This window comes from Balaenoptera ricei, chromosome 16 (genome assembly GCF_028023285.1).
Source record: "Balaenoptera ricei isolate mBalRic1 chromosome 16, mBalRic1.hap2, whole genome shotgun sequence".
Lineage (NCBI taxonomy): Eukaryota > Metazoa > Chordata > Mammalia > Artiodactyla > Balaenopteridae > Balaenoptera > Balaenoptera ricei.
In genome coordinates, this window is record NC_082654.1 from 65,981,410 (window position 1) to 65,995,639 (window position 14,230).

General features: G+C 34.0%; 1 protein-coding gene across 6 annotated transcripts in view; it reads left to right on the forward strand.

Annotated features, from left to right (window-relative positions):
* The window catches only part of HERC4 (HECT and RLD domain containing E3 ubiquitin protein ligase 4), a 131,147-nt gene that overhangs the window by 29,857 nt on the left and 87,060 nt on the right, over positions 1-14,230 (forward strand). For all 6 annotated transcript variants that reach the window (XR_009497885.1, XM_059899275.1, XM_059899273.1 and 3 more), the window contains exons 4-6: positions 3,605-3,681; positions 6,779-7,000; positions 8,105-8,196. Coding sequence is in view for 5 of the 6 variants with exons in the window: in XM_059899275.1 (XP_059755258.1) it covers positions 3,605-3,681; positions 6,779-7,000; positions 8,105-8,196 (391 nt within the window). In the remaining variant the exon portion in view is untranslated. The remainder of the gene's footprint in view (positions 1-3,604; positions 3,682-6,778; positions 7,001-8,104; positions 8,197-14,230) is intronic.

A 14,230-nucleotide genomic window follows, 5' to 3' on the forward strand; every position in this document is an offset into this window, starting at 1 on the left:
AAAGAATTTTACCTTAACAGACAATTGGAAATGCCTGGTTTTTGTCTATATTGCCACTGTACATTAAGTTTGAAAAATGTAACAACACAACAGTACACATATTCAACAGTATGTGTTTTGACTTCAAGACTTCCTAAGGGAGAGGTGTATAAATCTTATTTCCAGGTTTATTAACTGTTTTCTTACAAATTTCAAACATGTTTCAAAATTCAGTAAAGAAATTATTCTTTTTCTTTTTTTTGTGGTGAAGGAAAGTGTAGCATTTATTGCAAGGTGACAAGCAAGGAGAACGGGCAGCTAATGCTCAAAAGACCCAAACTTCCTAATGGTTTTTAGGGATGGGTTTTTAAAGACAAAGTGAGGATGAGGGTCATGGGGAATGTGATCAGTTCATGCAATCTTCTGATTGGTGTATGGTGAGGTAACCAGGTGAGGTCACAGAGATTGATCACGTTATCAGTCTTCAGGCTCCAGCCAGTCTGGGGGCTACGTGCTCATGGTCATCATTCTCTGTCTGGTTGGGGTCTGGTTTCTGTAAAACAACTTCTTCCAAGGAACTGAAATCACTTGATTCCACACATTCAAAGGCAAATGGCAAATACACCGGGCCATTTCTACATCCAAAAAGTCATGGCAGTAATTTGCAGAAAAGTCATCCAGATTATTGCAAGTTTTTTTTTTTTTTTTCCATTGCAAGTTTTGATTGAGCCCATTATGTTGCTAACACTGTTTGAGCTTATTTCCTGAGAGAAGAGGCCACGTCACATCATACAGACCACATGAGGAGCAGCAAGTATGGTCAGGAGGCAGAACAGGAAGGCGAAATTATTCTTCTCTTTACAATGAATAATTTTAAATGTCATAGCCATTTAAAAATGTTTGACAAGAACTCTAAACTTTAGGGAGTTATTTTAAATTTATAAGCAGTTATAAAATGTTTACCCAAGACATCTGAATTCTGATTTTCTTTTCATAGTTCTGATTAATTAGGAATCTTCATGTGTGTGTGTATATATATTTTTTATTTACAAAATTTATTCTGGCTATTTTACTTTCCTGTTAACTGCATTTGAATCCTTTTAAAAATTGAAAACCAGAAAACATTTACATTATCTTTTTTACTCATTGGGGATTATTTTTGATTAATTCTATAAAATTTTGTTGCATTAAGAATTTTCTAATTTGTCTCTTTAGGAAAAATGGAATGTTGTAAAGTTGTTTTACTATTCACAAGTATTTTTGTTTCTTTTTTAAATTCCTGAAAGCTTAAAAAAACCAAACCAAAACAAGAAAGCATATCCTCTCCTCTTCCCCACCCCCCCAACAATCTTCAGTGTCTTCAATCTCCATAGAGATGAAAGGAGAGGTTTTTTTCCTTTAAAACAGTAATGCCACAGAAGAATATCTTCACTTGTCTCTGTAGCAGACATGGCTAAAGAAATTAGCATTTATGTTATATTCTAAGCCGTATGATAATATTTTGGTAATGAGAATCACTTTCTGTAAATTGCTATGCAAACTTAGAAGTTTTTTGGAAGCAAATTTTATGAATAGTTTAATACTAAAGCCTCAAAGACGTTGCAGATTCACTTATCCTCTACCAGTGTATACCTCACATACTTTTTTTTTTCCCCATATTTTTTGCCAGGCACTATGGTAGGTCTATGGATTCCATGGGTATAAGATAATAATAGTCCATCCTCACGGAGCTTATTGTTTGGCAGAGTATACTAATAATAATTAAATGAATACGTACACCAGTAATTAGTAGAGTTAAATGCTGTGAAGGAAAAAAACATAGGGTGCTATGAGAATGTAGAATTTTAAAAGATTTTACTTAGTCTTGCAAATTGGACTTGATATTTGGAACAATTGGTTTTTAAAAATACTTAATACAGTTCACTAGTCAGTGTATGATATGTCTAATATGCATAAGCAGTAACAGTAAATGTTTAGTAAGTTCAGCACAGTTGTACATATCCGTGTATTTTTTATTCCTGTTTTTGCATTGCCAGTGTTTGATTTTGCTAACTGCAAAAAAAAAAAAATGACCTTTTGCTATATTTGAATATCTGAAGGTACATTGGACCCTGTTAACTTGTTGGATTCTGCTAAATGTAGCAGTACAACTCTCAAGCTTTGTAGGACATAAATCCACTAAATAAAATTATTTTTAATACAACAATGTGGAATTAGAGTAACTCTCTTTTTTTCCCACTCAAAATTTGGTTTGCTGAAGCTGCCTCCTGAAAATCATGGGTATCAACACTCTGGTCAGAACTTGCTCCGGACTCTCATATGGCAGAATCAGGTCAGGTGGCAGTATCAGGTAAAGGGAAATAAGAAACATAATATATTTCCACACCCCCTTTTTTCTTAGAAACATTCATTCAGGAAAAACAGAATGACCAAGTGAAGGGGAGCTATATAAAGAAAACCTGGGATGGTTGATGCACATAGTTTCTTGATTTTTGTAACGTTTTAACAGTTATCCTTTAAAATTATGTTGCAGTTAAGGAAAAATCAGAAATCAGGGGAAAAAAGAAACTATAAAAAATATAAGTAAGAAACATGAGATGGCAGAAATATGACTGAACACATCACTGATCATAATACATACGAATTGATTAAATTTCTCTAGTAAAGAATTAAATTTAATATCACTGATTTAGATGCAAAGCAAAAGGATAGTCCAAAAGGTGAATAGGTTTCATAATTTGTGAATTGGTAGCACCACATGATAGGAATCCGTGTTGGTTCTTAAGGAACCTGACAGAGGAGAACATATAATAAACTAGACCAAACACCAGTTTTCGACAAATTAGATCATGTACATTTGTTTTACAAATATATTGCCAAGTTTCATACTTTAAAGATTTTTCAAATTTTGATAATAATAACATCTGCATCATAAAAGCACTGAGGAGCTTCCCTGGTGGCACAGTGGTTAAGAATCCACCTGCCAATGCAGGGGACATGGGTTCGGGCCCTGGTCTGGTGAGATCCCACATGCCGCAGAACAACTAAGCCCATGAACCACAACTACTGAGCCTGCGCTCTAGAGCCCATGAGCCATAACTACTGAGCCTGCGTGCCACAACTACTGAAGCCTGCGTGCCTAGAGCCCATGCTCCGCAACAATAGAAGCCACCGCAATGAGAAGCCCGCACACTGCAATGAAGAATGGCCGCTGCTCACTGCAACTGGAGAAAGCCCGCACGTAGCAACGAAGACCCAGTGCAGCCAAGAATAAAAATAAATTGATAAATAAATAAAATAAATTTATTTTAAAAATTTTAAAAAGCACTGAGCTGTGAGCATAGTTCACTGTGCTTAAATATTGTCCTTTCAAAGTGTTTTCTCATCATATCTCTTAATTTTTTCATATTTAGATTTTGTTTACTGATTTTAGCATAAATTTTTGGTAAATTGGGCCTGTATGAGAAAAAATATCATGAACTGCTAGGTCATGCTAGTAAGGAACTGCTGGTAAGGAAACTACTTGCACATAGTAGGTGGTCAATAAATCACATAAATAAATAGCATTCAGGATCCATTTATTAAATGGAATTAACTGATCCTGATCTCTCTTCTTATTTTCTAGAAATATTAAAAGTTTGTCGGATATCCAGATAGTACAGGTTGCTTGTGGTTACTATCATTCACTTGCACTTTCTAAAGGTAAGCATTGCTTTTATTTTCTTTCCCCTTTTCAGTTTTATTACTTGATACTTTAATTGAGCCGAAATTCCTCCCAACTTCGTTCTTATTAAAGATTGTCTTGGTTCTTCTTGATCCTTTTCATATCTATATACATTTTAGAATTAGCTAGTCAGTTTTCACAGATACTTAAGCTGTTGGGATTTTGATTGGGATTGCATTGCCTCTGTAAATCAGTTTGAGGAAAATCTTTGTAATATTGAGTCTTTCAATTCTTGAGCATGATATCCCTCCATTTATTTTAATCTCTTTTTAATTTTTCTCAAGAGTATTTTGTTGTTTTCTGTGGAGAAGTCTTATACACATTTTATTAGATTTTTCCCTAGATATTTCATATTTTTTGTTACTCTGGTGTCATTTTCAAATCGTTTATTACTAGCATATAGACATGAAATTGATTTTTTGTGTCTAATTGTTCTTTAGCCTGCTGAACATTATTCCTTTATAGCTGGGGAAGTTTATAACTTGCCCAAGTTCATTTGCACTCACAGATAAACTTTTTATGAATAGGAACAGAGAAGTCTAAGTATCCTATAACCTTTGTTTATTTGACTTCTTCCTATGCCAGCTAAGGATTATAACGTGGATTAGTGAAGAACCTGCCATATATTTGTTTTTTATCATTTAAAAAAATAAGTTCCAGTGGCTTCATTATTATTATTTTTAATTTATTAAATGCCTAGTGAGGCCTACTATGAATGAAACAGTAGACTAGAACTATAGGGAAATACGATAAGTTAAGAGAAAGTTTTAGGGAACATACCATCTATTAGAAGAGGCAGATATGCAAATAATGAGGCAGAAAAAATATATACTACTTTTGGTCAAAGGAAAAGTAAAATACGATGGGCATAAGGAAAAAAGTTTAATTAGTTTCAATCAGTAGAATTGGTAACAATAAAGAAGGGATTGATATTTGATGCAAGTCTTGAAAGATGATTACAATTTCTTCAGAATTGGAGAGGCTGTGAAGCAGCTACGGAAAATGTTGAGGATTGGCTAAGGTAATAGTACTAGTAAAGGCATAGAATCTGGGAAATATTTTGTGTATTTGAGTATCGGAATATAGTTTTACGTGGGTATTTTGAGAGCATGGGAGACATTTTCATACTTCAGTTGAGACTAAAGTAAAAACATATCTGTTACAAAGGGCCTTACATGCCATATTAAGGAATTTGGATTTATTCCATCAAAGGAATAAAGTAGGGGGTGGGGGCTGGCATCCCTGTATTCTTTGTTGTTACTTTGCCAGCTCCTTTTTTGATACTTTGGTAGGTAAATCCAAGATAAATTTAAACCCAAAGGTTTTACCGATGAGGACAGTTTTTCTATCTTGAGGTATCTTACAGGTGTTCTTTTCCCTTATTCAGCTTCATGTTTTAGCAGTATCTTACTCATATAATGGAAAAAAAAAATTTTTTTTTTTTTGATCACTCAGTACAAACTAGGCACGTTAGGGTGTACAGTAAACAGTGGTAAGCAGTGCACTACCAGCCCTTATGGTACAGTCACACAAATAACAATATAGTTACATACTATGAAAAAAAAAAGTTTGGGATATTTAGATCATATAACAGGGGGACTGAACTTAATCTGGCAGATCAAGGAAGGCTTCCTGCTGGGAGACAATAGAAGTAAACTAGACAAGGGTGAGGGGAAGGTTTAGGCAGAGTGTGTGAGACAGCAAGTGTGTGAGAAATGGTCATTGGAGAATATAAAGGAAGTTGAGTATGGCTAGAGTATAGTAAGTGAGGGAAGAGGCTGGTATGAAATGAGCTCAGAAACATAGGTAGATTTTACAGAACCTTATAAGCCTTGTTAAAAGTGTTTATCTCAAGAGCAGTGAGAAGGCACTGATTTCTGGTTTTTTCAGGTGAGCAGCATTTCAAATCTACATTTTTTAAAAAAGTCAACTCACTTGAGATTTATTATGAAATAAACACACAGACATAAATTTACAGAACAGTTAATTTGAAACTTATCCAGACCATTATTAATGGTGTCTGTCATATATCAGATCTACATTTTTATATCTCTTTGTATATATACAAATGTCTGCTGGTATGTCCATAGAGTATTTCTGGAAGTACATATCAGCAGTTAGTAAGAGTGCTTGTCTCTTGGGAGAGGAACCGGGGATCTAGTTTTGAAGGGAGACTTACTTTTAATAAGTGTGTACTATTTTATGGTATGAATTTTTAAAAATCAGATATTAGTGTGTCAATTATTAGCTTAGTGCCATTTATTTAATAAAAATAAGTAAAAAGATGTTTAAAGTTGCAAAAAATGTAGCAATGGGTGAGCAAATGTGACAAGAGAACTATTACAAGAACCAGGTGAAATGGTGAGGAGTGGATCTATTTGCCATATTTTTCTTTAGAAAGAAAACTGTATATAACTTGATGATAGATTGTTAAAAATCTGTATATAAGGTAAGAGAGGAGAGGAGTATTAAGGATGACTCCTGTGTTTATGGTTTGTGCTGCTGAATCAGTTAAGGTGTTATCTACTGAGAATGAGGAACACTAGGAAGAGGTCCAGGTATGGGAGGTAGGATGGGGGTCATGAGTTGAGTTTAGGGCATGTTGAGCTGGAAGTACCTTTCAAATATTGAAGTACAGCTGTCAGGTAAACAATTGGATACATGGGTTTATTGCTCAGAAGAGAGGTCTGGGCTAGTGATAAATTTTGAATGTGATAGCATATAATTGATAACTGAAACCTTGAGCTTGAATGAGTACCTCCTGGGAGAAGTCATAGAATAAAAATGAGACCTGAGGAATACTAAAAAGAGATGGTCCTTTCTTGAGGAACAACAGGAAATGAGATTATCCCCAGTTATGTGACTTACCCATTCATCAGTAAAGTAAGTCAAACTAAAACTGTATTAACATGGATTATTCAAGGTAGTATTGTTTCCATATAAGAAATAAATTTAATAAGGAGGAATATGTATTTTCATCAAATGAGAGGAAGAATATCCCAAAATAACTGATGATTTTCAAGTGAAATTTTTTGTGTGTGAGAAAAATAGTAATTTATGATTTTTGTTTTACAGCAAGTGAAGTCTTCTGTTGGGGACAGAATAAATATGGCCAGTTGGGTTTAGGCATTGACTGTAAAAAGCAAGCTTCACCACAACTGATTAAGTCTTTACTTGGAATCCCTTTCATGCAAGTTGCAGCAGGAGGAGCCCATAGTTTTGTACTCACCCTTTCTGGAGCTATCTTTGGATGGGGACGCAACAAATTTGGTCAACTAGGTCTTAATGATGAAAATGGTAGGTTTGCATTATTTATAAATATATATTTAAAAAGAGATGATGTTTTGAGATATATCAGTGATTCTTAGTGTCAGAGAGAAGTGTACCCAAATCTTCCCTGGTGTTGAGGTGGAGATGAGAGGTTAATTTTAAAATTCCATTTGATAATAATATTTTTAGGAGATTGTGGGAAGGCCAAAAATATTATTTTATTCTAGAATAAAATATAGAAAGTATATCTGGACAAAAATCTTCAGTGTTGGATGTTCACTAAAAGAAAGTTGAGAAAAACATTACTTCAAATTGGTAATCACATTATCAGCCACCATCAGTGGAAAAAAATTATAAAATTATCCTGAAAAGTAACATGAAGTGTTCATCTATTTGAGTATTTCAAGGAAATATTTAAATCTGAGTCATTTAATTAATTACTGTTACCAGTGATGCTAGAGTCTTGAAAATAAACTTTTTGAATTTTAAAAAATTATAACTACTTAAAGCAAGTTTTGGGATCTTGGAAACTGATTTTTCATAGCTACATTGGGTTGAATGCCAGTATTTGAAATACAAATACTAATAAAGTTCAACATAATTATAATGACTTAGAGACAAAACTGAGTTGTTGATCTAGTAACAACTGCTAATGATAAATAATACTCTCAGAAAGAATTTTAAAATATTTTGTTTTGCATGAGAAAAATATGTCAGATTAGGACATTATATCTCTTTTCTGCTATAAAATAGCAGAAAGTATAATTTTCAGGCTTTTTAAAGTAGGATCCTATGAGCTTAATTATCATGAGGTGAATATAAAGAATGATATGCGTCTATTAGAAGCAGTCAGATAGCTTTGAAATTTCTTGATTGAAGAGTCCTGTGCAGATTGGCGTTTAGGCAGTTTAGCACTTGTTACTCTTTTTAGAGCTCTCCTTTATCACAGTAGCATGAATAGAAAGGCGTGGGAGCCCAACTTAGTAGGCTTGTACCACAAAATCATTGAATTGTTAAAATTGTTTAGTTATCACCATCTTCCACAGTTCGGGAAGCTGTAGAGGAAACGCATTTTAGAAGCTTTTAATTTTAAAAATACTGTTCGTTAATGTCTCTTGTTGGAATTTTCAGATAGGTATGTTCCTAATTTACTAAAGTCACTAAGAACTCAGAAAATAGTTTATATTTGTTGTGGAGAAGATCATACTGCTGCACTAACCAAGGTATTGTACTCCTATAAAACTTTTTTATTAATAGTTATGGTAGTTATTTCATAATTAGTGAATATTTTCATGATATTTACTTTGAAACTTGAGTGTTATTGATGTCTAAAAAATAATTTATCTTAAAAAAGGGACTTAGGTTATTATCTGTTCTCAAAAACTATTTACATTAGATTTCAACTGTTTCATGTTATGAAATGTGAATTGTGATCTACTGTTTGTGTGATGATGATATATATTGTTGAATTTTTCAACTTCATGTGAAATACTGCTTTAATAATACTGTGAATGAAATAATTCCTTTTTAGTTTGTCAGGCTTGCTGTGCTTTGTGTATCAATCCCATTTATATTGCATAACTCTGCCTAATTTTAATTTACCTCCCATGTGCCTTATAACAAGTAATAGAGACTGAATCCCTCTATTATCCATAGGCCAAGTATTATTCAAGCAGTTATAATGGGCTTTCATCACAATCTTGTTAATGGCTTTAACTCTGACCTCTCACTTTGTTGGGTATGTACCAGTTCAGTATCAATACTGTATAGTTCTCTAGCAATTAGAAGTAAAATGAAAATAAAAACATTAAACTAACCTTTACCAGCAGTATTATTTATTATAGTCATGTTAACGTAAAGGAACTGGCAAGTTATCATTGGCTAAATTAGAAATTAATGTTTTTGCTTCTTTATCTTTATATCCTGCATAGTAGATAAAATTGGCAAGAAAAAATTAACTTCTAATCAGATTTATAAAATTTCTACACACTTACTCCCACATTGGGAATTTTAGAAGAAGAATTATTCTCAGTCCTTATCAAATATAGTGTACTAAAGGTACTTTAAAAAATATTACAATGACCAGTTACGAAAGTTAATTTTTTAAAATTTTATATTATTTGCTTTTGAGTAAGGAAGTTTCGCTATCCCTACTGATCTTATTACCATATTTCGTTGATTTTTTTTTTTGTCATTCAAATTGCAGATGTAATCACTGCTGGCAAGTTATAAATTTTAGTCATTCTATCATTGGTATTTAGGAGAAATAAGGCTGTGTTGAAGATAATAGTAAAAAATACTTTGTATAATATCATTCCATAGGACTAACTTTGTGGTAGAAAGATTCACATGTTAATGCTTTTCAAATTCAGCCTTTCAGATAGCCACTCATCTTATTTTCCCAAGATTTCTAAAGATTTCTCTTTATATCTATTGAGTTTTTTAAAAATGCTAATTCTATTAATCTGCTGTATTTCTCTCTCAGAACAGTAGCTGGTGATACTTGTTCACTGGAATTCTTGGTGTATATTATTTGTAACAAAATCAGATAGTTTTAAATATTTCAAAAGTAAAATATTTTATTTTTCCTTGTTTAAAGTTAGAATATAGTTCTATATCAATGTCTTTTGCTTTTCTGGAAGAGCTTCTTGCAAATAGATTAGTATTGCTTTACAAAGCAGTTTCCTTGTGCAAAACAAACATTAGGAAAACTTTTAAAACAGATTTTTAAAATCAGAATAAATGGAAAGACATGCATGTTAATGGATATGAGGACACTACCATAATGATGTCAATTTTTTTCAAGTTCTTTTACAAATTCTTTATGCAAATCACATATACATATACCTTTTGACTTATCAATCCCTTAGTAATTTTAAGAATCTGTTCCAAAGATACTAAGTTATGTATACACAAGGCCATTTACGGTGGCAGTATTTTAATAACAAAAGAAGAGAAGAAATCCAGATTCCCATCAGTAGCAGTCTAATTGAATAAACTGTGGTAACTCCACTGCGTGGGGTACCATGCCCTGTAAAACAGAATGAGGAAGATCTCTATATTATGTTGTGGAACGATTGTCAGGATATATTATTGTTAAGGAAAAAGAAGAAGGTACATGTTATTTATATGTGAAAAGAATTAATAGGTAGACCAAATGAGCCTTGCCTTATAGGTTTAACTTTGGAACCTAGAAACTGTTACACATAATTAAAAAGCTTATATGTTAAAAGAATTCTTCAAAATTACAAGTGGCACAAATACAGAAAGAAGAATTCTTTTAGGGTATTTTAAAGTACAGTATTTTGTTGTGCATCACTGGTGGGAAATAGCCTAAAGATAAACCGAATTCGCAAAGAGGTCTTAAACTGCATTCTGTAGTCTTATTGTTAGTAGTAAAATTGGCAGCGTTTATTTTCAGTATATTGTATATAGAATAGGATAAAGCAATTAAGTATTTGTATTACTCTCATTAGAAACTATGATTTTCAGCTTAAGAGAAAAGAGATATAAAATGGTAGCAATTAAATTAAAACTCTGTAATCTTTGCTTTGAATCACAAGTATCAGTGTGAATTATTATTTTTCTCCTTCTAAAATAAGTTTGTTTTGTTTTGTTTTTGTTTTGTTTTTTGGTGTGTGGTGGTTTTTTGTTTTTGTTTTTGTTTTTTTTTTTTTTGCTATGACCACCAAAAGGTTCTAGAAATAACTAAACATTTGTAATCTGGAAGCAATGAACATCCTTTGATTGTTGTAGACTCTATACTAAAAAGAACCAGGGCTTCTTAGAGAAGAGTCTGATCTCATATCTGGGACCAAAAAAAAAAGTATGAAACTAGCCTTGAGTATTTTGTGTTACAAAAAAGCAAAGACTACTAAGAGCATGTCACAAGGACAACTTGAAGGAGCTTTCAGTGGTTAACAAAAATAAATAATGTCTACAATAAATGGAAAGATATCAAATATATAAAAATCTGTGACTTCATAATGATCGTCTTCTTACCCAGATCAACACAAAGCAAACTTCATTGCTTATCTTTGGAGGTTGCTAGGGCAACAACTTATTTTTCTAAAAATCTGTAAATGAGAAAGAAGCATTTCTTCTACCTCTTAATTGCAAATTGTATTTTATAATAACTCAATAGTTGATGAGTTAACTTCTCTATAGAAGAATTTCGACTAATAAATTTAGAAGAAATAATAAGATTAGAAAATCTCCATTTTATATTCCCTAATGAAATAATGGATCTAGGCAAAGATCAACATTAAGCTTAATGGGGATAGATTAGGCTGAAACACACTGTCCCACTTACTTATTTTTAACTTTACCAATCAGACATATGCTTTCTGACATGGTGTAATAAAATACTAATCAAGAAAATTTAAATATGACCTCTATATTAAATAATATTAAAGAAATATTAAAGGGGTCAATTCCTCAAGAACATATAACAATTATACCTATATATGTTCCCAACACAGCAAATATTAACAAGTATTAACAGATCTGAAGGCAGAAGTAGACAGCAACACAATAACAGTAGGGGACTTAAGTACCCCACTTTCAACAGAGGCTGGATCATCCTGACAGAAAACCAATAAGGAATATTTGACTTGAAGTACACTTTATATCAAATGGACCTAACAGACATATACAGAACATTGTATCCAAGAGTAGCAGGATATACATTCTTCTCAAGCAAACAGTGGAACATTCTGCAGGAGAGATCATGCTAGGTCAAAAACACGTCTTAACAAATATAAGACAATTGAAATAATATCACGTATGTTTTCCAACCATAGTCGTATGAAACTAGGAATCATTAACAGGAGGAAAGCCGGAAAATTCACAAATATTTGGAAATTAAAAAGTACACTTCTGAATAATCATTGGGTCATAGAAGAAATAAAAGGGAAATTTAAAAATATCTTGAGAAATGAAAATGGAAACACAACATGACAAAACTTTTGGAAGCAACAAAAGCAGCTCTAATAGGGAAGTTTATAGCAATAAACACCTACATTAAGAAAAAAGATTGCAAATAAACAGCTTAACTTTATACCTCAAGGAACTAGGAAAAACATCGTACTAAGTCCAAAGTTAGCAGAAGAAAGGGAATTACAAAGACCAGAGCAGAAATAAATGAAATAGAGATTAGAAAAACATCAGAGAAGAATAACACACCTAAGAGCTGTTTTTCTGAAAAGATTTTTTTTAATGGACAAATCTTTAGCTAGACTAAGAAGAAAAGACTCAAATAAAATCAAACGGGGAGGAGACATTACAACTGATAATGCAGAAATACAAAGGTTCATAAGAGACTACTATCAATAATTATATACCAACAAATTTATCAGATAACCTAGATGAAATGGGTACATTCCAGAAACATACAAACTGCCAAAACTGAATCATAAAGAAACAAAATCTGAACACGCCTCTGATGAGTAAGGAGATTGAATCAGTAGTCAAAAGTCTCCCAACAAAGAAAAGCCCAGGACTGGATGTCTTCAAAAATCTCCCAACAAAGAGAAGCTCATTCACTGGATGGTGAATTCTACTATTTAAAAAATAATTAACACCAGTCCATCTCAAACTCCTCTGAAAAACAGAAGAGGAGGGAACACTTCCAAACTTATTTTATAAGGCCGGCACCATCCTGATACCAAAGACACAGAAAGACACTGCAAGGAGAGTAAGTTACAAGCCAACATCCTTGATGAATGTAGATGCAGAACTACTCAATACTAGCAAACTAAATTCAACAGTACATTTAAATGATTAGCCAGTGATCAAGTGGGATTTATCCCTGGGATGCAAGGATGGTTCAACATTTACAAATCAGTGTTATACACCACATTAACAGAATGAAGGGTACAAATCGTATTATCATCTCAGTAGATACAGGAAAAGCATTTGACAAAATTGAGCATCTTTTTATGATAAAAACTGTCAACAAAGTGAATATGGAGGGAACATGCCTCAACATGATAAAGGCCGTCTATGACAAACCCACCACTAACATAATACTTAATGGTGAAAATTTGAAAGCTTTTCCTTTAAGATCAGGAACAAGACAGGATGCCCACTCTCACCACTGCTATTCAAGATAGTACTGGGAGTCCTAGCCACAGCAGTTAGTCAAGAGAAAGAAATTAAAGGCATCCAAATTAGAAAGGAAAAACTAAAACTGTCTCTTTGCAGATGTCTTGATATTTTATATAGCAAACCCTAAAGACTCCTCAAAAAATCTGTTAGAACCAATAAATACAGTGAAGTTGTAGGATACAAATTAACATATAAAAATCAGTTGCGGGGGGTGCTTCCCTGGTGGCTCAGTGGTTGAGAATCTGCCTGCCAATGCAGGGGACACAGGTTCGAGCCCTGGTCTGGGAAGATCCCACGTGCCACAGAGCAACTAAGCCTGTGTGCCACAACTACTGCGCCTGTGCGCTAGAGCCCATGAGCCACAACTACTGAGCCTACGTACCGCAACTACTGAAGCCCACACACCTAGAGCCTGTACTCTGCAACAAGAGAAACCACTGAGTGAGAAGCCCGCGCACTGCAATGAAGAGTAGCCCCCACTCGCCTCAACTAGAGAAAGCCTGCACACAGCAACGAAGACCCAACACAGCCAAAAATAAATAAAAAATAAACTAAAAACTAAAAAAAAAAAAAAAATCAGTTGCGGGACTTCCTTTGTGGTCCATTGGCTAAGACTCCATGCTCCCAATGCAGGGGGCCCGGGTTTGATCCCTAGTCAGGGAACTAGATCCCACATGCTGCAACTAAGAAGCTTGCATGCCACAACTAAAGATCCCACATGCTGCCACAAAGATCCCACACATGACAATGAAGATCCTGCGTGCCACAACTAAGACCTGACGCAAACAAATAAGCAAGTAAATATTTTTTAAAGAATCAGTTGCATTTTTATACACTGAAAACAAACTATCTGAAAGAGAAATTAAGCAGTAGCCGCATTTACAATAGTATCAAAAACGTAGGGCTTCCCTGGTGGCGCAGTTGTTGAGAATCTGCCTGCTAATGCAGGGGACACGGGCTCGAGCCCTGGTCTGGGAAGATCCCACATGCCGCGGAGCAACTAGGCCCATGAGCCACAGTTGCTGAGCCTGCGCGTCTGGAGCCTGTGCTCCGCAACAAGAGAGGCCGCGATAGTGAGAGGCCCGCGCACCGCGATGAAGAGTGGCCCCCGCTTGCCGCAACTAGAGAAAGCCCTGGCACAGAAACGAA